This window comes from Squalius cephalus, assembly GCF_949319135.1.
Source record: "Squalius cephalus genome assembly, chromosome: 22".
Taxonomy (NCBI): Eukaryota; Metazoa; Chordata; class Actinopteri; order Cypriniformes; family Leuciscidae; genus Squalius; species Squalius cephalus.
This window is the reverse complement of record NC_137143.1, coordinates 24,549,230-24,573,491: the sequence shown is the minus strand read 5'-3', so window position 1 is coordinate 24,573,491 and position 24,262 is coordinate 24,549,230. Positions and strand designations below refer to the sequence as shown.

The following is a 24,262-nucleotide window of genomic DNA, read 5'->3' as shown; positions in this document are numbered from 1 at the left end:
TTATATTAGACAATCGTGAGGAAAAGGAAATGAGAATATATCTGCACAGCTATGTTTTTCTTTATCTGTATATTTTGTCTAATAAAGTCACAAATATCCAACAATAATAATTCGCAGGAAATTTCACTGTCTGTAGTGAAATTAGAATGTACTTTGTGATGCTTTCGAGTGGCTTTCCCTGTCTTTTCCATTTTACAGTGGAGTGGCTACACGGCGAAGAATCTCTAAGTAAAACGCCTCTTCCGGTTCAGCCTGTAAACAGTGATCTCATCCCTAATCTTGCTCCGTCTGCCTTTAGTAGAATCTCACAGCATGTGCGGCGCGCAGTCTTCAGAGAAATGACCGTGAAAAAATATATATTGTTCTCGTTACCTTACGATCCGCCCGCTCTTTTGACATAATGACGAGTAGATGGGGGTCATTGAGTTAGCCTGGAGCATGCTAGCATGCTAATTATCCTGTGAAGGGGGCAAACAAGCAGCTGCCTGGTGCAAGCTCTGTTAAAGCTGCTTTAAAGTGTTTTTCACCGGGGTTTCTGCTTGGAGAATAATGGAAGGAGTGCTTTACAAATGGACAAACTATATGACAGGTAAAAGTGAATGGCACTGTGCACACTTGAGCTGCAGTCAGACAGGACACTGCAAGTATGCACAAGATGTACTCAGTTTGTATGATGATGTCTCTATACGACAGAGAGCTGCGGATATAAGCAACATTGTTATATTGCGTTTTTTTAAATTGCTTCTTTTCTTATACGCTGTGTGTCTTTAAGGTGTTTTTGAATGTCAAAGCTCCATGTTAAGTTAGAGTAGCCTAATATACCAAATATGTCATTAGTCAAACTTCCTTTCCTGTCATGTGATGGTATGCTACCTGATTGAATGGAGTAACAAGACTAGTCATAAATCTCAAGTTTAGAATATTCAGAAATTGCATGTTTTGTTTGATTTAAATGTGTGTTTTTTAACCTAATAATTATGTTTTATGAAAGGATGGCAGCCAAGGTGGTTTGTGCTGGACAATGGCATTATTTCATACTATGATTCAGAAGATGACGTGTGTAAAGGCAGCAAAGGCAGTATTAAGATGTCAGTATGTGAAATTAAAGGTGAGATGATCGTGTATCTTATCAGCAAAATCTTCCTTCTGTTCCTTACGAGAAAATAAACGGGTTATTTTTATGTCATTTTTTTACTTCCTCATGTTTGCTCCAGTTCACCCAACGGACAACACCCGTCTGGAGCTGATCATACCAGGGGAGCAGCATTTTTACGTGAAGGCTGTGAATGCAGCGGAGAGGCAGAAGTGGCTGGTGGCTCTGGGGAGCTCCAAAGCTGGACTCATTGACACTAGAACCAAAAAAGAAAGGGGTAGGGCTTCTCTGAAAATGTTCTCATCTTTTCATGTCATTGGTCTTTTATTATTTCCATACGCCTTCTCATAGCAAAAGACTCAACTCACAGTAAATGATTGGTAACACTTTATAATTATTTTGTATATATAAATACACACACATGCATGTATATATTTAAGAAATATTTGCATACATATACTGTATATATATTTATATAGTTTATATTATATATAAATATAATTTTTTTTTATATATAAATAACACATTTTTCTTAAATATATACATGCATGTGTGTGTATTTATATATACAAATGTAATTATACACAGTACACACACATATATTATTTAAAACAAACTTTTATTTTGGATGCGATTAATCGCGATTAATCTTTTGACAGCCCTAATATATATATATATATATATATATATATATATATATATATATATATATATATATATATACTGTTATGTTTGGCAGCACTAATACACACACACACACATTCTTGTACATCTATCTTTATGAGGACATTCTTTGACACAATGCAATCTCTAGCCGCTTACCCTAACCTTACCCATCACAACTAAGTGCCTAACCCGAACCCTTACCCTAAACCTACCCTTAACCTAATTATAACTTTGTCCCTAAAACCAAGTCTTGACCCTCAAACAGGCCTTTAAAGGGGTCTCAGAAAGTGAGGACCGGCCAAAATGTACTGGCTTTACTCTCTTTGTCCTCACTCCAATGGTCTAAAACTCAAACTGGTCCTCACAAAGATAGCTGTACAAGTACACACACACACACAGACACACAAAGGCTCTCATATACTGAATTAATGTTTCCTAGTTGAACATTAGTAATCCTGACTGCTAAGCAATAAGAAGGGCCATTAACAGTTGCATTTCCTCTCCTAATGGTTTTTTGCAGATTTAACAGAAACCACAGAATCACTGAAAACCAAGATGTCGGAGCTGCGTCTGTACTGTGACTTACTAATGCAGCAGGTGCACACTATTCAGGAGTCTGTGGAACAGGAAGGAGAATCTACTGTGGCCAGCACTGAGGTTAGACACTCACTCAGCTGTTTTTTCATTCGCACCACAGTAATCACAGCAATTATTGCAGATAGGTCGATCTGATATATAAAAAAAAAGGTTATCATAGAAATTTAGTCTTTTAAACCAAATGGTTGTATTTTCTTATATTTCCCAGACAAGGAATGAGGCGTCCTCATTACTGAGTGCCACCTGTGAAACCTTCATCAAAACACTGGAAGAATGTATGAAAATCGCCAGTTCCAAGTTCCAGACTGACATGTTGCAATCCAGTCCATCTGATTCCATAATGTCCCCTGTGTACCCCTCTCCCGTCCAGATGTCTCGGGTAAAGACACAAGCACAAATCACATACAGTTTACCTTCATTTTTAATTTTTTACCTGGATAAAGTTCCTTTTGCTATTTGTGTGTAATATGGTTATTTTATTTGAGATACAAGTTATTTGGTTGAATCTTACAATATCATGTCTAGGTCATATTTGACCCCAAAATCAATAGGAGAAAACATATAAAGAGTATGTATATAGGAAAAATATACTTGATTTTTTACTTTACATTTGCATTAGTTTTATGATACATTAGTTTTCATTGTTGAACACTGTTGATATTTTAAATCAACCTAAACAAACACACACCTCCCTTCATTTCTCCGCCCCCAAAATGCACAAACACGCAATGCAAGAGTTGATGTCTCTTTATCATAGCTGAAGTGAAGCGCAATAAAGCTTTGCGAAAAATAAAGCAAAGATGACGAACAAAAAATAAACACACAGTACACGAGTATATACAAGCAATAGTTCGTTGTTAGTCGACAGCAGCACATAAAACTCAAAGCCAATGTTACTCACGTATGGAGCAGAAATAACACAACCTCGGCATCCGCTTTCCACTTAGGTTTCTCCAGTGCTGGAAAGCTTTTCTAATATTAACGCAGGTCCTAAAACTCTTGCCTGATCATAATCCTTCTTTTCCCAGTAATATTCTTATGAGCTTTTCTCTTTTGTAATGTCTCTCAGCCATCTCTCCTTCTACAGTCTCCCTTCAAATCTCCCTCTTGCTCACTCTCTCTCCTCCCCCATCACGAGTGGACACGCCCCCTACTGCTGATTGGCTACAAGTCTGTTGTGGTGCTCGGTCCTATCCACTTTCCACAGCATTTTCAGAAATCGCTTACTGCACCTTTAAATTAAGCACATTTTTCTCATATAATTAAATCTTTGCCTATTTAATAATTGCTATTTTTTCACATTAATGTAATGAAAATATTTTTTGCATCACAGTAATGAGAACTGGAAGGAAATATGCCTTAACTGAAAAAGGCTTCATTTTGTTTATGGAAAATAAATTACTAAATTTTGCATTTTGGGGTGAAATATGACTTGGGCATGTTCTTTACTCACCCATTTATTGGGAAGATGTATGACAGTGCTATTTTAGTATTATTTATATAGTATTTATCAATCATCTGAATTTATCATTTATTGTTATATTTTCAGTTTTCATTTAAATATATATATTTATATATAGCCTATATATAATTTTATTTTTCATTTATAAAAAAAATATTTACATTTTTAAATATAATTTAAAATATAATCTTTCATTTATTTTATTTTTTGTAATTTTTGTACTTCAGAATAATGTTTCTAGTTTTCGTTTTTCATGCAATATTTGATCTTTATTTCAGTTAATGAAATAGTTTTGGTTAGTCAGTTTTAGTTAACCATAACACCACTGGTCTGGCATGTGATTGTTCATAAATTTTAAGTCAAACATATTTTATTCTTATTGCGTAGATGAAGCGGTCGATCAGCCATCCCGGCACCTACAATTATGAAAGGTACACAATGTTTACAAAACATACAGACTTCTTGTTTTCAGTCCAGACAGCTTACGCTGTTATTTTCTGAGTGGCTATAAATGCAGGTGCTGTTTTCCTTCAAGGTCGAGCTTGCCAAAAGAGTGCATGGCATTGCAGAAGTCCACCCAGAGGCGGACGCGGACATGCTCAGATACAGAGGCTCACAGCGACAGAGGGGCCGAGGATATGGAGCGTGAGTCTCTCACACACACACACACACACCATTGAACATACACACAGATCAGATTCAAGGCTTGAGCAGTCACTGAAGCTTGAATAAATGATTATTGTTGTGGCCCTAAAAATGATCGGCTTGATCATGATCACTTCACCTCTTGTGTTTTTCACAGGCTTGATGTTTCACAGAGCCAACATCAACGGTGACTCCACTCCGAGTATCCCAGAAGAGGTTGGAACGAGCACAAAGTTCCTGTCGGAAACTGACACTCCGGAATCTGACCTTTCCCTCTGAACCATGCGAGACGGATTATGAGACGGGGAATAAAAGGAAAACACGTACTGCTATGCAGTCAAAGATTGCAGCATTGTATAGATGGATTTGACTTCTAGTGTTGTATTTCTTGACGATGAAGAATTCGGCGGCACTTTATAAAAATAGATGATGAAGAAAACAATCTGAGTTGAATGTTTATACTCTTCCAGGTATTTTAAGAAATTCGTTTGCCTTGATGCTAAGATGTTTTTCCTTTTTTTGTGATACATAATTATTACTGTATCCCTTCAGTGAAGAGTTGAAGATGTTTGTACTGGATTTTTAATGTGTTGTGCAGTTGCCTTTGTTAAATGGGAACCTTGCTGAAAAGGTTTTTGTTACTGTGCCAAGGGGTTGTGCGTACGTGCTGACATTAACTTCAAAGATTTGTTTTTTTATTCACTCGGCATGCAGTGTTGTTCATTAGTTTATGATGCAGAATACATTTATTTATTTTTGTATGTCACTAGAGTCTCCCCCTCCCCCCAAAAAAACATTTTTTGGCCTTAATTCTTCGCATGGAGGAATTTAATCTATTAATTATTGTAATGTTTGGTAAAAACTATTAAAAAGATTTAGCAAGATTATTATTTTATCTCCAAAAATATAAGAGTGTCTGGTTACACTTTACAATAAGGTCCCATTAGTTAACGTTAGTTAAAGCATTAACTAACAATGAGCAATATATATGTTACAGTATTTATTATTATTTGTTGATGTTAGTTAATAAAAAATACAGCTGTTCATGGTTAGTTCATGTTAGCTCAGGTCCATTGAATAATATTAACAGATACAACTTTTTTATTCTAATATTGTAAATGTTGTAATGTCTTTTTTCACTGTTCATGTTAATTAATGCAGTTGATTAATGTTAACAAATGGTACCTAATTGTAAAGTGGATTTCATAATTATGAGTTGTTTTTTTTTTTTTAATATTATCTGTAATCATGTTTTCCTCAAACACAGAGGCAAAGAGAATTAATAATACATAAGAAACATTTTCATGCAGTCATGTTTTTATTTGAGAGAAAAAGAGAGATTGCATGGTGTTGAATGGCATTGAATAATTAGTTCCCATGTTACCTAACAGACGGCAGATCCCTGTACAGCAACAGTATGTTTATCTTCCTCTGGTCATCTGTGTTTGCCATCTGATTTCCACTTGAAAACAGTCTATAATAAGTGATTAATTTCTCCAGAGGAAGATTAGCTTTCTCAGCGGGGAGGTGCTACTGCCGGCCATCACCAGCGGACAACCAAGCAGGTGCAAATGAGCACTGGGAATCAGCGTGAAGACTTGCTTTTCCCAAATGATAAATCTGTATCAACAAAGCAGAAATCCCCTGCTGTTTCTAGAAGAGTTGTGAAAAACAGTCATTATACACTACACAGAGCATGTGGTACCGCCTATTTTTGGTTACGGCTGTTAATTTGTGGTACTGGCCCTCTGAACGGCAGGCTTGAAATTAAATCTTAAAACTTGGTGATGTTGGGACTAAAGTATCGAGCAGAACTTAGTATTAATGCTGTCTGAATGAAGACCATTGTGTAGATGTCTAAAGTCAGTGGGGTTGTCGTACGCTGGTGTGACATCGAACTGAATTAAACGATCAGGGGAGATTTTGCCTGACTGGAGAGATGATGATGCATGACTTTTTTCATTCTCAACCTTTTCCACCATTTTTGTGTCCTCTTTCTGCACATAATTTGCATCTTCATGGCTCTCCTCTGTGCAAATGACAATTTGAAAAAAAGCATACATGTAAATACACTGCTTAAAAATTAAGCAGCACAACTGTTTTCAACATTGATAATAATAAGAAATATTTCTTGGGCAGCAAATCATCATATTAGAATGATTTCTGAAGGATCATGTGACACTGAAGACTGGAGTATGATGCTGAAAATTCAGCTTTGCCATCACAGGATTAAATTGCAATTTAAAATATATTCAAATTGAAAACAGTTATTTGAAATTGTAATAATAGTTCACAATATTACTGTTTTTACTATATCTTTAAATAAATGCAGCCTTGGTGAGCATTTAAGTCTTTTGAACAATATTTTGCAATATGTAACTGGGTCTCTCCACCAAAAGGCCTTAAAAAGACTCCTGTGATGGGTTTATATACTGTATAATATTACAAATATCTAATAAAAAAAAAACAGGTTTTAGACTAACCCTAACCCTAAAATCTGGCAGGATAATAAGAACGTGTTGAAATGAACAACATGTCCTACTTTAGTGAATGGAAGGTCAATGGGTCAAAAGAGTTTCCTCACCCTTCGAGTCATCTGTCACGACCTCTGTGTCTTCCTGGTACACGCACGTCTCTCCGTCGACCAAACCCATGATCTGTTCATCACTCTTTTGGAGGTTCTTCAGCAGGAAGTATGTTCTCATCAGCCCTTTGCCTTTCACCTCGATCTCACCCCTCTCAGCGATCTCAAAGATTCCTTTGTCCTTTAACACACTGTGGACAAGAAGTGATGTTCTGTTTAGTGCTATTCTTAGATCTGGGTTTCAGTGGCTACACACAAGGCCTCAGTGCTTATCAAGACCTCGCTTGTCTCTTATCCTCAACAAGGCTGCATTTATTTGATTAAAAAATACAGTAAAAACTGTAATATTGTGAAATATAATTACAATTTAAAAGAACTCATTTATATTTGAATATAGTTTCAAATGTAATTTATTCCAGTGACGGCAAAGCTGAATTTTCAGCAGTATTACTCGAGCCTTCAAGGCAAGGCAAGGCTCAAGAAACATTTCATATTATTATTAATGTTCAAATTCCTTACTTGAGTGAAAGTACAAATACTACTGTACTGGTCAAATATTACTCCGCTACAAGTAAAAGTTGTAAATATAGATTTTTACTTAAGTAAATGTACAGAAGTACTCGTTTTTAAAAGTACTTAAGTATCAAAAGTAAAAAGTAAATGTCAATGCATTGTTTTATTATTGTTACATTGTTGTAATACTTGCCTCTGAATCTCTGCCTGCCTACCCTCATATCAATATCAAATTTATTTCTAGAACACAGTTCCAGATTGAATGTGAGATTGAATAAGTGCACTCAATAACGTCCACAATGGGTTCAGACACCCAAATGGCTGTTCCCTCAAATAGTGCCCTGTTTAAAGTTTTTTTGGCTTTTAGTATGAATATGTTAGCCTTACTGTTATCTATAAGCTAGTGTGCTCCAAAACAATGATAAAATTCGCATTTAGAAGACCAAACCCAACGTTAAAAATGAAAATCAGGTTGATGTCAGAATATAACATCAGATTGACGTTAATCTCCAACGCTGGACAGACGTTGTATTTTGGTTGAAAGTTAAAAACGGGTTGACGTCAGAAACCAACATCAGTCAGGTTCTGACGTCAACCCGACTTTCAATTCCAACCAAAATCCAACGTCTGTCCGACATCAAAAATGACGGTTCTGACGTCAGTCCGACGTCGGGTTCTGATGTCAATCTGACTTTCATTTCCAACCAAAATGCAACCCTGCAACTAAAATCATCCCCTGACTGACGTTACTACTTTCTACTCAAGGACCTTGACAGAAATGTAGTGGAGTACAAAGTCTGATATTTGTCTTTCAAATGTATATTGAAGTTCAAGTAAAAAGTTTCCAGAAAAAAAGAATACTCAAGTAAGGTACAGATACTCAAAAAGTGAACTCAAGTACAGTACTCAAGTAAATGCACTTTATTACTGTCCACCTCTGCATTTAGGCCATGTGACAATAGGAATCTAAACCCATTCAAAAACTAGCATTCACCTGTATGTGAAGGGGCTCACGTGTATGTGATCAGGGACGCCGTGGCTCTCCATTCGAGAGGCTGTATTGACAGTGTCTCCAAACAAGCAGTACCGTGGCATCTTATCACCTACAACACCAGCCAAAACTGGACCGGTGTGCAGGCCAACTCGGATCTAGATTGACAATAAATCAATAAATTAAACAAATTACAAGAGCATACTGAGCTTCTATTTACATAGAGCCGACTGTTTAAACACACACATACCTGTATGGGCTGTCCTGTGACAGGGCTAGTCACCTCCCTTGCAGCAATTCTCATACCGAGGGCAAAGTTTGCCACCCGCTCCGCATGTGTTTCTGTAGGAATGGGCACACCGCCAACCACCATGTAAGCATCACCTATCGTCTCTACCTGTTGTGAGACAGTATCATTTTGTTACATTTTTTTATTTCTCTTTGATTAATTGTAAGTGAATTATCCAATACATTCTGAAGGTTTTCCTTATAATTTATGTATAAATAATAACATGATTTTTATAAATAAAATATAATAAAATATATTAAATTACAAAATAAAGTAATATAATAAAATGCTGCTTACTAATTATTATAATAAAATAATATAGAATTTAATATATATATATATACATATATATTTTATTTTTTTTACATTTTTTACAGATTTTTTATTTATATAAAGCAAATCACTATATATATATATATATATATATATAGTGACTTGCTTTATATAAATAAAAAATATATGAAATATAAAATATAGTAATATCATTAAATTATATTAAATATTACAAAAATATATAACTTAACATATAAATTTAATATATAATCAAATAAAATTATGTGTGTGTGTGTTTCTGTGTGGATAGATGGATAGATAGATAGTAAACAATTGGAACAACCAATCCCACACAAACCTTATAGACAGTATGAATGTTTGTAAGGCGATCAAATCTGGAATACATTGCGTTGAGCATGTTGACTATCTGAATGGGTTCGCAGGCTGCGCAGATGTTAGTGAAGGTGACCACATCACTGAAAAGGATGGTGCACACTTTGAATTCACCTGAAAGATTAACAGAAAGAGTCTGATCCATGTAAAGAATGGAAAATGACAAGTGTTCTGTAGGGTGTTCCTCTGGTTTCTTTACCTGCCTCTACTCTTTTGCCCTCTTTAAGCTGGTTGGCAACGTGTGTCGGCAACATGGCATAAAGGAGCTTTTCAGATTTTTGCTTTTCGATCTCTAAGTTGCGTGAGAGGATTCTTAACTCCTCCTTCTTCCTCTCTAGCTGATTGGAGAGCTCGATCTCCGCCAGCCTCTGCTGGTTGAGCAGGATCAGATCTCGCGTGGTGTCGTGCTGGGCGATGTCTGCCAGGTGAAGACCCCTTTCCTCCAGTTCTTGGAGGCTTCGTAGCTTAGGAGAGCACAGATAGATCATGCAGTTCAGTGACTCCATCCACATCATCTGTCCTAAAACACACACACATGCAAATGAATCATCAACCAATAGGATATATGCAAAAAAGTTTGCAAAATTACATAAAGATAATTTTACACTAATTTCGGAAGTAACAAAGGAAACCACTTTTCTCAATCAGAATCGTCTACGCACACAATAGCACAATTATCAAGTGTAATAAATCTCTGTGGATGAAATACCTCGCAGTTTGAGCGTGGCCTGGTTTTGCTGGATCTCTGGTAACATTTCTCTCCTGGTCTTCAGCACAAACTGGCTGTTGATGAACTTTTTGATGCTCTGGATGTTGCAGGTGACCTCTGGGTGAACAATGGTGAAGTATTCATCCAGACGGATACCTGAGGTCTGCAGTCCGGGAACAAACTTCTGAATGTTGACACCTGTGTGCTTCACCACCAGCTAAAAAGAAAAGGTTAAAACGGTTCATAATGACTCAATGTGTTTAACATTTGAACTGTTAATAAAAATAAATGCAAAGTTAGGGCCGGTTCACACAGAACGTGTTTTCGCTGTTAAAAGCGCAAGATGCAGGTCAGTGGAATGAAAAAAGTTTTAAAAGTTGAACTTATTTTAACTTGAGAGTTGCGTGTTTGCACGTCATGCACGAGATGCTGCAAAAGGAAGCGAGACGCAAGTGCAACGGTTTAAGACGTCCGTCTGGTACGTGTTTACTTGGAAAAATGCATTCTGTGTGAACTGCTTATACTTCCTTACGTTTTGATCAAAAACGATGTGAAAGGGAAAAGCATTACAGAAGGCTTGTTCGTCAATCCACAGTCTTTTTGGGTAGCTGGGTGTGAATGATTGCCGCAGATTGCCTTAAGAGAGATACAAATGTAAAACCATTCATTCATGTAATACTTGCCAAAAAAAACATGCCAAATCAGGGGAAAAAAATTTGTTATAGTGGGGTCCAACAAAATGTATTTTTAAAAAAAATTGTTTTATTGATATTTAATATAGCTTTTATTGTTATATTTTTAGTTTTCATGTTAATTTTAGTTTAATTTTTAGTCATGTCATTATGTGCTTGTCATTTTATTTTAAATATTGATATGTAAGTTTAATTTATTTCTATTTTGGTTTTTGTTTTATTATTTGTTTTAAACAGAAACGTGTGTGATTGGTTATAATTCTCAATCCAACAAAACAAAATCTGACAGAATGCCGCAGTCGGATAGATCGAAATGAACGTAAAGTATTGTGGTTTGTTTATCCAATATTATCACTTATATTCTACTATATAAATATTTTTGAAACAAATTTCCATGACTTTTCCAAAACATTCTGGGTTTATTTATTTTTCCAAAACTTTTCCAGGACTGGAAATTGCTATTTCAAAATTCCATGACTTTTCCAGGGTTTTCATCAACGTATAAACCTTTGATTTTCCCCCTAAAACCTTTAAAACGTTTATTAAAACACATACAAATTAAACTAGTTATTTTGTTTTCTTGTAATTAATTCAAATGTGCTGTATAGTGCCAAAAGCAAAAAGAATAGTTAGCGTGACTGAATATCTGTCAAACCTTGGCCCAGCATGACAATGCTCCTCACAATCTCCCATGGAGATCGTTTCCTTGGACACAGCTGCAGGTTGGCATACCTGGCCGTCATCCTTTTCATTGTCTCCTCCTTGTCCTGTTGATATAGGAGTTGTCATGGTTACATACTTTCAACCATGCTACTTATGATTTCAAAATTACAAAGACAGCAGACAGTTGAGAGTCTAGACCTACTTCAACATTCATGATGGTTCTGAAACTGATTTAAGTGTCTGATCTCTGAGCAGGTAAAGCTACTTGAAATGTTAACACTCCTTTATTGTGTTATACATGATAATGCCAAAGCAACTGATATGCACTATGAAAAAGAACACTTTTTAAAAAAAGCATTGAACATCATAGAGAGATGTTCAAATATAATTTACAAGAGAAATACACAACAGTTCCATATTTTCTGCAATGTCTTCCTGGACTTACACACCTCTTTCTCTGCTTGTATTTCCTCTTCACTGCCTTTCTGAGGCTTTCTTTTGGCCACCTTTTCCTTCTGTACCATGTGGAAAACCACATGTTCCTTCTTTCCAGTGCGCTCATCTTCTTCTGACTGGTTCAGAATGGTCATCGTAACCTCACTGTCAAAGAAATCCTTCGCCACAGCCTCAATAATACCTGGCCAACAATTATAAATACAACATGAAAAAAGAAAAGAAAAAGTAATTGATAAAATGTGCTTATGATCTCAAAGAAAATTCTTTAATGTATAGTCGCATATAAAAATATATATATATATTTTAATATAAGTTCTAAACTGACATTTTTTTTCACATTGAAAATATAACTATTTAGTGTACAACCTAAATACCAAAATATAGTACAAAATGTACACCAAATTTTGCCTCAGGAGGCTTTTTTTATTTTTTTTACTAAATTCAAAGATTTAAAATGTTTTGGACTATTTAAATATATTTAGATATTAATATATCTGATTTTTTCAAACAAAAAAAGAAGAAACATAAGTAACTAAATTGTATTGAAATATGTATGCATATATTTTCACATCTACATTAACTAAATATTTTGTCAATTTTATGTAGGCTATCTAAAATATATATTTTGCTGTATGGGGTTGCTGATAGCTTTATGCCTTTCATGTTAAAACTCTCACCTGGCACAATATGATAAAGTCCTTTCCTGTCTGAGTAATAGTGAAGAAGAATTCGGCCATCATCCATCCGCTCCACGCGAAAGGACGGAGCATTCATGGCCTAAGTAAAAAGGTGTGCCAAGTTACAAACCATAATTAGTTAATCAATAATGAAACATAATAAAGTTCATAGTTTTTATTTCATATGTAGCCTACTCAAACATTTGTACAAACAAAACACTGAGCCAACATCAAATGTCATTGTAACAACATTTGCAAAGGAAGTAGGCCTATAATAAGTGGACTGAGATTACATTTGAACTGAGATTCATTTTTAATTAAACACTGTATGATTCACATAGAACGTGTCTTTGAGTTCCACGGCGCTGCATTTTTATTGTTTTTCTCTGTCTTTTGTCTCGCACATGACACGGCATTCTAAAAACAAAGTTCAACTTTTAAAAAAATGTGTCTCTAGAACTCTTTTTCTGTACACTGACCTGCATCTCATGTTTTTGCTTTTAAAAGTTTTGAGTTTTGAGAAGCATTGAGTATTCTGACCTCATAAGATAGTGCCAAATAACTGTGTAGAGCATCAAGATTTTCAATGAATTCCACCAGGTTTCCACCGAGAGTTCGCAGCATAGTGTCATATCCCGACATCTTACAAAAACTGAAAAAGTATTCTCCAAACAGCTTCAAAACCACCTCGGAGGAGACATCTAGAAGAAGAATGAAACAGAACTTACATTCAGGCAGCAGTTCAATTTCCTTTTCAATTGCGTCTAGGTCATTGCGAGACCAGTTGAGTGGAGTTCAGGTGTGTGACTCACTCAGAGATTCACACCTGTCCTTGTCCACTTACTCTCAGGGACATATTGGAGGACAGGTTAGGACATCAACCATCATGATGCCCAGTGGACTATTCCCTCAGTAGGGACATAGTTAGCACTCTCTCAGACACTTGACCAATGTCTGCAAGTCCCCAAGGACATTGTGACAAGGCAATTGTGAGGCTTTTCACGGTCTACTCGCTCTTTTCTCAAAAATGTATACACAGACAGACATTAAAAAGTGGATCCAAACAAAAACTGGCCTTTTAAAGAAGTGAAACATTCTGGTGAGTCAGACAAAGTCCCTAACCTGTTGAAAGAAAGTTCCTTAGCTCAACCATACTCTTACATAGATTAAAGCATGCCCACATACACACATATATAGACAAACATAAATGCAAATAAACACAAATGCATATAGATCTAAGCTTGCAGTTACAGGGAACAATATCATACTAAGATTCTTAATACAAAATGATGCTCACCCAGCATTTTACAAGCCTCTTCCACTAAACGAAGAGTGATGAGATCGTCGTAGATTTCATAGGTCATAAACGTCTCCTGGACCCCGGCCATTAATCTAGGAAAGATTTTGTTTAGTTGAAACAAATCTTTCCGTGATTTCTTTACACGTTACATGTGTTGTACACAGACCTCAGTTTCTCCCATGTTTCTTCTCCAAACCTTTCAATGACCAGTGACTTCAGACAAGTATTGATGAAGCCGTACTGTGAGACAAACACACCGTTATTTGAAAGTTGCTGGAATACTGTATATTATGTGGTATACTAGAGAAAGCTATATACAAAAAAAATTTAAAAGTTTTTTACTTACCATTTCTCCAAACCACAAACAAACTGTTGCAATCCCAAACTTGTAGACTCTACTCTCTCCACACTGAGCAGAAGGAGATGGTCTTTAAATTATGGTGTGTAGATTATGTAGACTCATGCAGATACACAGACACTCCCACTCAACCATACTCTTACATAGATTAAAGCATGCCCACATACACACATCTGATGATAAGGAAATCACTGCTCACTCAACTAGGGGAACAGGGATGCATTTTAAAGAGAATGTTTCACTTTGCAATTAATATAATATTCTCATATTGGAAACTCTAACCTGTTACATTTGTAGACAGGCCTAGGCCTATACCATAAATTCAAGTGCCCATATTATGCTTTTTCGAATGTTCCCTTTCATGCAGTGTGTAATATAGCTGTCTGTGAATGTAAACGGTCTGCAAAGTTGTAAAGTTGAAAGTGCACAATAAAAAAGTTATTGTCTCCCAAATGAAAGAATCAACTAATCGAACCACCTAAATGAGTAGTCTGGAATTTCAGTCTCACTTCCGTGTCCTGCATACGTAAAGTGGGAATGCATTTGCATAATGCCCACCTATGGTTTTCATTGTGCTGCCCGCGAACAACCTCTACTTTGACCCAACCTCAAACACTGTAGCTGGTTGGTGTTTTGTTCATGTGTCGAGAAGACAGTTTTCTGCTCTGCAAAAGCAAATTCAAACTTCCAAAGGATGAGGATGTGAAGAGTCAGTGGTTAAAATGACCACAGCGATACAATAGCCTTTTGATGATTGCTTCTCAAATCTCCATGAGGTCTAAGTGGGATTTACAAAATGCTTATCCATTAAAGATAGGACTTTATTTGTTTCCCAGAATCACAACCTGTAAGATTAATTATTGAACTATATATTTTCTACCAGGTGTTCAAAATTCATAGTTTTGTGTTTTATATTGTGTAGGTCTCTGGCTAACTGGCTAATTCGTGTTATTACTGTCTTACTGAAATAGTTATGCTGTGTGTGGGCCCAATATGACCAAAAATTGTGTCCATCAATGCAGATTGTCTGTTGTTCTTACTCATTTGAATAATGATAAAGGATGGAGCAAGATTTGTTTTTACAAACTTTAATGTTAATCAGTCATTCACGTTAGTGCATGGGTAACGTATGAGCTGTTACTGATACAGTTAATAATAAAGTTATGCTGATAGTGAGGAATTACAGTTGCAACGTTTCATATTGTACCTCAAAATCATATCGCTTAGAAACATCCTGCTCAAGTCGTCCTTGCAATGGAGGTTTGGATTGAATAACCAACGCTATCTCACGACCAATTCGTACAAATTCGTACGAGTGATAAAAAGGTGGCTAATTCGTACAAATTCGTACGACCTCACTCATACGAATTTGTACGATTTGTCTAAACCCACGTGATGGGTAGGTTTAGGGGCGGGGTCAGGGGTAGGTCATTCGTATGAATTCATACGAATTGGGCAATTCGTAAAATATGTACGATTTAGCAAAAATCTTACGAGTGAGGTCGTATGATTTCGTACGAATTAGCCACCTCGTAGAATTCGTACGAATTGCCGTGAGATCAGGCTGGAATAACTAGTTCTTCCAATGTTTCATCATCGGACTCACCCTCAGATTGATATGGTAAAATCGACGCCATCGTTACTGTCTTTACAGTGTGTACAATCTCTGAGCTTTAGGAAGCATCCGGAGCTGAAGTTCAGTTATGGTGATGTGCATTTCGACACGCACTGGCAGACAAATCACAATAGACTCACTGGGCCATCTTACACTCTAAAAACTGCTGGGTTAAAAAATAACCCAACCTTAACCACACCGCTGGGTCACTATTGGACAGAACACGCGCTGGGTTGGTTTGACCCAAGTGCTGGGTTTTACCATTTAACCCATATTTCTGGGTCATTCATTTGACTCAACCAGTGGGTGAAATTAACCCTCTTGCTGGGTTAAGTCTTACTCATGTGCTGGGTTATCTCTTGTCTCATTGCCTTAATAAAATTAGTAACAAATATTTGTTATATTACGAATGTAAAAAAATTATTATCTCTGTAATACAATAAACCAGAGAGGCCACAGTATATGTGATTTCAATCTCATTTAATTTTTTAAAAATTTTATACATTTCTTTAATACTTTTCGTTATTGAATACAAATGTTAATCAATGTCAAAGGTCTGACATGTCCCCCTCATTTAATCCCTGAGGCACAGAATGTGCAGCAATTCACCAGTCATCTTATTTTGTAAATATTCAACCATGTTGGCCCTCACCTGTTGATTACACAAGTCAAGTAAAGTCATCTTTAATTATATAGCACTCTTTACAATACAGATTGTATCAAAGCAGCTTCACAGTAATACTGTAACATGAAAATAATACAACAAAGTTTGTTTCTAGATGAAAAATTGCGTCATTGTCCACCTTAAGGCAAATCAATAATATTTTTGAATATTAAATGTCCCCAACTAAGCAAGCCAAAAGCCAAGGCAACAGTGGCAAGGAACCAAAACTCCATCAGGAGACAGAATGGAGAAAAAAACCTTGGGAGAAACCAGGCTCAGTCGTTCAGTTCTCTTCTGGCCATCGAGCGAACGGTGTATGATTATGATTCAGGCAGCATTACAGGTCAGAGGTCAGATTGAATAAGAAAATTCAGAATATTTATCCAGTTCCATCTGGTTGGAAGTCGGAGTCATCACACCGGTATGGAGACGAGTTTGTTGAGGATCAGTCGTGTCGATGAGGCCTTCACAGGGCTGATGAGGCTGGCCCTTCAGGGATGCGTCATGGATGGGTCCAGGCGCAGGACAGGTCCACCTTCTGATCTGGATATGGCCTGGATCCGGCTGACTTCAGTAAACTTTAGAATGAACAGAAAGACAAAAATTAGCATAGATGCCATTCTTCTTATTAAATAATGAGTACATCAGGTGTTATAGGAAAGTGTCCCTGGTTCCGGCTGACCTATGCAGCCTAATAATCATTTAACTGATTTGAATAATAGAAATGTATAATGTTCTATATGAATACCAGGTAAAAGATATGCGTTTTAGTTTAGATTTAAACTGACAGAGTGTGTCTGCTTCCCAGACAATCACTTAGAGTGTTGCAATAAAACTGACATGCAAGTTAAGTTTTTTTTTGTGGAAGTATCAATTTATTATTGAATATGCAATTAAAATATTGCAAACATTAAATGACCAAATGTGAAAAACAAACAAAATGTGTATTCAGTATTTGCAAACTGAATTATAGTAATAGTAATAAAAGAGTAATTTGGACAAATATTATCAACATTAAGGCATTCAAATAAAACATTACTTTATTAAAAGTAAAATATTACTGTAATGTTGATAGTGTCTAACGTTAAAACTCACAAACCCACAAAGCTGCTCGGTAATCTCCTGACTGGCGCTGATGATCGCCTCGTTTAGATGTTACACACAATAAAATACTTCGTGTAGGCTATCATGTAAGTTTGCATTTTTTAAGTTTTAAATATTGACGATCATTCGTTCAACTAAACGGGTATAATTTTCTTCTCAAAACTGACGCCTGTCCATTTATTTCTCCTTTCCTCAGTCGCTGTAACGTTATATAAAGATTGCAAGTCATATCCTACATAATAAAAACTAGGCTATATCAAGCTCTTGAAAGCCTTTTTTTGGCAGAAACGATGGTTCGAGACATTACAGAAGACACACGCAGACTGTGCTGGAACTTGCCTCAGTCACTTCTTCTGACGAGTATTTCTAAAACTACGCCAGCAGACTTTTCACTCACAACTCACTAGCTAGCCTAGAGACTCATTTCCCGCTGATTTTACGTGCGAGCCCTGAGAGGAAAGTGCGCGTATGGATTTCATACAAAACGCTTATCTCACTTTTAAATACGCAACGTTCACAATGAATAGGCCTACGATAATTACATGATGAATTTAGAATTTAAACTGCATATTTCAAAAAGGCTGCTGATATTGCTGGTTTAATTTCAACTAAGGATTTAACGTGGCATTTTGTCAAAAAATTCTAACCGGCTAGCTGTGGCTATTTAATGTTTCACAGAAATAAATAGTTACCCCTCACACTTCCATATCAACGACTGTATGTTGAACAGTGAAATTAGCTTGCTGCTACCACCACAACTTATTAAAAATATAGGTAAACATTCATATTAACTTACCATAAAACACTGCCTGCTCCGAGTGGCGTGCTCCTCGAGTCAGAAGTGAAGAATCCAGAAAGTTCCACAAAGAATGAAAAAAGTAACCAGTTGCTGGGTCAAAATAACCCAACCAGCGGTTTATTTGTGAATGACCCCCTTACAACTCATTTGACCCAGCATGATCAACCCAATAATGTGTTTACAGTACCCCAAACAGCCCAACTTTTTGACCCAGCATAATCAACCCAACAATTTGTTTACAGAAACAACCCAGCATTTTTTTGAGTGTACCAATCAGAGCAGAGCAGGCTCGCGGAAAGGAGGGATTAATAGAGACTGAATCTTCGGACAACTCGTTTGAGAATCATTGAAAAATCGGGTGATGTGCAATGTATATTATGTGAAAATTAAAGTGTTTTTTTTTTTTTTACCTTGATGCATGTATAAGCTATCTGCTGTGGGAGACATCCAAAACAAAATTAGCAACCTTTAAAATAGCATAATAGGGGCATTTTGAATGTTTTTTTTTTTTTTGCAGGAAATCATGAACTGTCTTAACCCTAGTCATAGGTGTTGTTGCACAAGCTTAGAAATGCTTTCTCTTTCACTTTAATCTCCACCAATTGAAAACTTTGTTTTAGATGGAAAGTACAGTGCATAACCAATCTTATAATCAAGAGTGAAACAGAATACTTAAGACAGACAACTTCTGTTCTTAAAACAGACAACTTCCCTTACACCTTAACCAACCCTAAACCTTACCAAACTTGTACCTTATATAGGCTACCCCTATCCCACCTCAATAGCAGAAAAAGAGTTTTGCATTATACTTATTTTTTGATGTAGGCCTAAGTAGGCGTCCATAGCAGTTAAGGACACACATTATGAAAGTGTGACCCGATTCTGTTCTGTTTTATTTAATAGTGTATGGATGTCTGTGTGCAATTTGTCATGTGGCCTAAACGGTGTAACAGATTTCCCGAGTGCACTAAAAATGATCAAAATGGGCTTTATTATTTTAATTATGTTTTGATATGAAGGAACATGCTGCGTATTTATCTCCGCTATATTTGTCCGTTTTTATTTAACTCTCTCCAACTCACAGAACATATTGACTGCTCAAATTAGCCTCATTTTTTATTTTTACCTAAAAAAAAAAAAAACTGAAATAGCAGCATGCGTTTACCTGAAATGTCCCAGTAGCCTGTATTTGTCAATAGAATGTTACCGTCGTAGCTACAAGTTTTTGTTATAGTCTACTTTTTTATTATATCAGAATAATAGTAGGCCTGCATGTGTTTAAATTCAAATTTTCCATCTTGGAAATGAAGAGGATAAGAGACGTTAGAAAAATCTGGCATAGGCCCTATTGGAAGTTCAGGGAAAGTTTCGTGGAAACTCTAGTAAAATTCCGCATGCAGGTGGATGTAATAAAAGCCGCGGGTAGTTCTTGAGTCTCACAGTTGCTACTGTAGCAAGTCTAGGCATATCCTTTAGAAAGCACCGTAAGAAGACACCTTGGGTCACTTGGAAGTGTTTACTGAAGACCTTTGGACTCCCTATTTTATATTTGATGGTTAATTGCGTAGGGAATCTACCTTCAGGTGCAATAAAATCTAGTTTAAAAGCTGCGTTTGCTGACGCTATAGCCGCAGTGTTTTGACGTTCGTCGCATTGACAGACGAGGCGAAATCAATCAGATAAAATCAAGGTAAGATTTGATTATTTTTTCAGCTTCTGTCCCTTTTTTCTTTATGCAAACAGTGAATGCGTCTTCTTCCAAATGCAAAGTTCTTAAAGTAGGTCAGACTTTGAATCAGGCAAAATTTTAGACCAGTGAGATGCCTACATTTTTGGCATCATAGGCTAGCTCCCGACAATCTTAAATTAATCACTAATGATAGTCCATTTCGGTTAAAATCATAGAATATCATAAATTAGTCATGGTTATGAAAAAGTTGTCTGAGGATAAGCTGGTTTTACTCTGGCGCAGACACAACAGTTGTTTATTCAGTTTTTAAACATAAATTAGGCTATAAATGTTTTTTAAACTTAATAAAACAACTGTTCTGGGTGTGTTTGTAATTCAATATTCCTTTCATTCAGGTGTATTTTTTAATAATCGTCGTCGTGATCGTCTTGTCACGTGTAACCTGTTCCTTTTCTCTGCGCATTTCACGATAGCCCAATCATTGTCTTTTAACATTACAATACTGTTTTTTGTTTTGTTTGTTTTTTTTTGTTTTTTTTTTAACTCGTGTTATAAAGATTGTTTGTGCTGGTGTTTCGTATTTGTTTTCCCGATAGCCAGTCATTTAAACTAATAGATATGAGCAATTATACTTTTTTAGTGTATAACCTACATATCTTCAAATAGACAAAATGTCTTGACAATTGAATACAGATGACTCGCATAGTGCTACCCATGGTTAAAGGTCTAATACAAATTACTGATTTTTAAAAAATTTTTTTTTGAATTTTTACATAATTAATATTTAAAGCTTCCATGGATACATTATTTTCAGGGGAAACATACAGAGATTAGTATAAAACTGAAAAACAGAAAAAAACTGCTGATAAATTATGATATTGTAAGCCTATATATAATGAAGAAAGGACAGCATCCGACTTGAAATTTCAAACTAATGGAGTAGGCATATCTTGCTGCAAAAGCAGCAGCGCAAATAAAACATTTTATTGAAATTGTATTCTTTCCTTAGATGTTTTGTGAAACTACTCTGTGGAGCATAGGATGCGACAAGCATCTTCAAACAACCAGGGATCCGAAATGCCTGATGGAAATCTCATCGTGGAGATCTGTTTCCACTGGGGACGTGAGTGGAGAAGGATGGATATCTGAACACCAGACGCCATCCAAAAAGAATCACAGGATCATCAGTAAACCACAAACGACAGCCACGAGCCGAATCTTTCACTCTGAAAAATTCTGGACCTTCCTCCAGTTCAAGACATCCACACCAGCATGATGAGGACAAGCGACCCTGATGTGTCAAAAAGACTTTTAAAAAGGACTTGCAAATTGAACATGTTAATGTATCATTTAGTAAGCATTTTTTTATACTTTTATTTAGTCGTAAAGAAAAGTAAATGTGATTTCTATTTATTAAGGAGAAATTAGATGTTTGTTTTTTAGGCACATTGTTGTACGTATTGTCAGGCATCTGCTGTTGCTTTGAATTTCAACCAGAGGGCAGCGATGAGTCACTGGCACTGTAATGAAACATATGTGTTGACCAAGCAGCACTTTGTAGCATATTACTGTAGGCTGAGCTGGTCAGATCTGACTATTTTGTGCAGAAATTTAACAAATACAATATTAAGTACACTTCACTCAAAGATAAAGTTCAGCTAAATGTTTAACTGTTCCTCCTGCTTTAAAAAATAACTAAACTACATATGATTACATAAGACATGCATTTTCTTAAATGTCACTTTAAGGGCTTTATAATGAATGTTTGAGCCAGGTTTAAAATGCAACAATTTTATACAGTATGAAAGATGTGATTTCTCTATTTGCATTATGTGCTTATGTTTACAGCTAAATTGAAAATGCAACATAAAAGTCTTTCAAGATGTGTATTTGTATATAATATATTCTATATTATGGTTTATTAATAAAATATGTTCTAATTGTAGCTTGTTATCTCTTTGTTCGAAAGACAAATAGACAAACAAAGGTCAAACAAATAACCTGAACAAAGTCTAAAAGCAGGGCATGTTCACTAAGTTTCATAAATATAAATGAAAATACATTATTGATTAGAATTCACACATCAAGGATGGCAGAAAACAATATGGCAGATCATTAAAAAGGGATTGGATGCCAGATTCAATTCATAAGGGGTTTGTTTGTTCGGCCCACCCAGGTGAAAAAGACGTAGTATTAAAAAATGTCCTTGAGGATGTTTTTAGTACAAAACAAATATACTAAATTTTTAATACATTTAACAGTACGCCGTCTTCACCTCGGGATACAAAGTGCCCCCTCTGATCATTTGCATTGAGGCCTTGAAAGAGCTTGAACACAAACACGCTCTGGCATGATCTAATTATATTTTCCAAACCTGGATGTCACTTTCAACTTATCATGTTGTCCTCATTAAATCTAGTAATGGCAGAAAAATAACCGAAAAGGTAATCACACTGGTCTGCCTTCACATCTCTTCTGCAGGCCTGAAAACAGTTTTGAAAATGGATTTTAACGTTTTGGTTTTACACAATGTACTAAAAACAGAAAAGATTTTTCAGTGCTTACTGGTCCAAGTCAAATCCAAACCCAAGTTAACCCAGCAAAAATTGTACTGTCTACTAATTAAGTCTTCTAGTACAAACGTTTAATTGCAATGAAGCATTTTTTTAACACGTCGCTTCAAACAAACATGCAGTGCAAGCAACAAAATGTGACAATAGCAAGCAACACTTGTGACAACATGTTTTGTCTTTTGAAGGTTGAACGTCCATTGGAGGCAGTGCGTCCCTTTGGGATATTGATAGTCAAGCACAAAAGTCCAGCCTTGATCCCAAAGGAATACGTACAATCTCCTTTGAACTCAAAGACCAACGACTTGAAGCAATGAAGGTTATTGAGAAAATAATTCAAAGCGGAGCCTTTATCATGACCCTACAGACTGTATCTGGCAAAGAAATCCCAAGTGTCCATAAAGTAATTTCCGAGACATAAGATGATATTAACACAAAGGTAAGGAGAGCAAGGACTGAAGACCTCAAATCAAACCGAAGGGCATCCTTTTCATTCTTCTCATTACAACCGCCTTTTCTTTCTCTCCTACATCAAACTGAGCCTTGGACACACCTGAAAGAAGAAATACACTCATTAAAAGGTTTTTCCCTTAAACTGTCAATTTTCTGTGTTTGCCAGGTCCGTCTAGAATGCGTTTGTCCTAAGGGATGTAAGTATGGTCAAGGCTAGGTGTATAGAAGAGACATTCTACAAAGAGAATTCAATCAAAACTCTCACTTTATTTATTTCCATGTCTTAATTTTTATGAGAGACTGAAAGAGAGAGAATATGAATAAAAAAAAGGCTTTGAATAAAGGCCTATAGTGCACACATGTAATATCAGATCAGTTAATCATGTTACTGTACGCTACAAAGCTCCCCCTCCGCCAGCACTCAGCCTTGACCTTGTCTGTCCTTATTCACATCCTCAGTTCAGCAAATGAGTTTTATTACAGGTGACAGCTCAGATTCATGCTTCCAAGATACAGGCAGAGACAAACAGCGAGAGACTGTCTGCTGAAGCTCATGTTTGAGCTTGTGCTCCGTCGGTCGTACGAATCAGTGAATGTGAATGCTGTGGATAGCTTTTGCCTCTTTGATTGCAAATGCTGTTTTGCTGTTCATTAAGATTTCAGCAGCAGCATATTTCTCAATACAAGTTAAGCTCCATCGAAAGCTTTTGTGACATAATGTTGATGACCAAGTTATGGCGAGGCAATTATAATGAAAGTGAATGTGGCCAATTTTTGCAGGATTTTTAAAGCAGCTCTGAAAGATATTTTTTAAGAAATTTATATTTTTATTCAGTAAGGATACATTACATTTATTGAAATTTTTATCAAAAAAAAATGTATCATGGTTTCCACATAAATATTAAGCAGCACAAAACATTTTAAATATTGATAATAAGAAATGTTTTTGAACACCATATCATCATATTAGAATGATTTCTGAAGGATATGACACTAAAACTGGAGT

At 36.0% G+C, this 24,262-nt stretch overlaps 2 protein-coding genes across 3 annotated transcripts; one reads left to right on the top strand and one right to left on the bottom strand.

The window, feature by feature from the left end:
• The first annotated feature begins 215 nt into the window (after nucleotides 1-215).
• plekha3 (pleckstrin homology domain containing, family A (phosphoinositide binding specific) member 3) lies at nucleotides 216-22,170 on the top strand. 2 transcript variants are annotated; one of them, XR_013819663.1, is made up of 9 exons: nucleotides 219-589; nucleotides 992-1,108; nucleotides 1,215-1,370; nucleotides 2,280-2,416; nucleotides 2,565-2,735; nucleotides 4,206-4,249; nucleotides 4,354-4,463; nucleotides 4,621-4,933; nucleotides 21,243-22,170. XR_013819663.1 is itself a non-coding variant. In XM_079857035.1 (8 exons), exons 1-8 carry the CDS (start codon nucleotides 550-552, stop codon nucleotides 4,740-4,742), a joined length of 897 nt encoding a protein of 298 aa, XP_079713161.1. In that variant the 5' UTR covers nucleotides 216-549; the 3' UTR covers nucleotides 4,743-5,763. The 2 variants fall into 2 exon arrangements, 1 of the variants encoding a protein (XP_079713161.1); XM_079857035.1 differs by lacking the exon at nucleotides 21,243-22,170 and having other exon boundaries at nucleotides 216-589; nucleotides 4,621-5,763.
• gucy1b2 (guanylate cyclase 1, soluble, beta 2) lies at nucleotides 5,772-13,398 on the bottom strand. The gene is made up of 12 exons (XM_079857030.1): nucleotides 13,244-13,398; nucleotides 12,704-12,803; nucleotides 12,020-12,207; nucleotides 11,563-11,674; nucleotides 10,748-10,851; nucleotides 10,216-10,432; nucleotides 9,706-10,026; nucleotides 9,472-9,620; nucleotides 8,802-8,948; nucleotides 8,555-8,709; nucleotides 7,048-7,238; nucleotides 5,772-6,492 (listed from the first exon to the last, which is right to left on the bottom strand). The coding sequence occupies exons 1-12, from the start codon at nucleotides 13,343-13,345 to the stop codon at nucleotides 6,260-6,262; spliced, it is 2,019 nt and encodes a 672-aa protein (XP_079713156.1). The 5' UTR covers nucleotides 13,346-13,398; the 3' UTR covers nucleotides 5,772-6,259.
• Nucleotides 22,171-24,262: the final 2,092 nt, after the last annotated feature.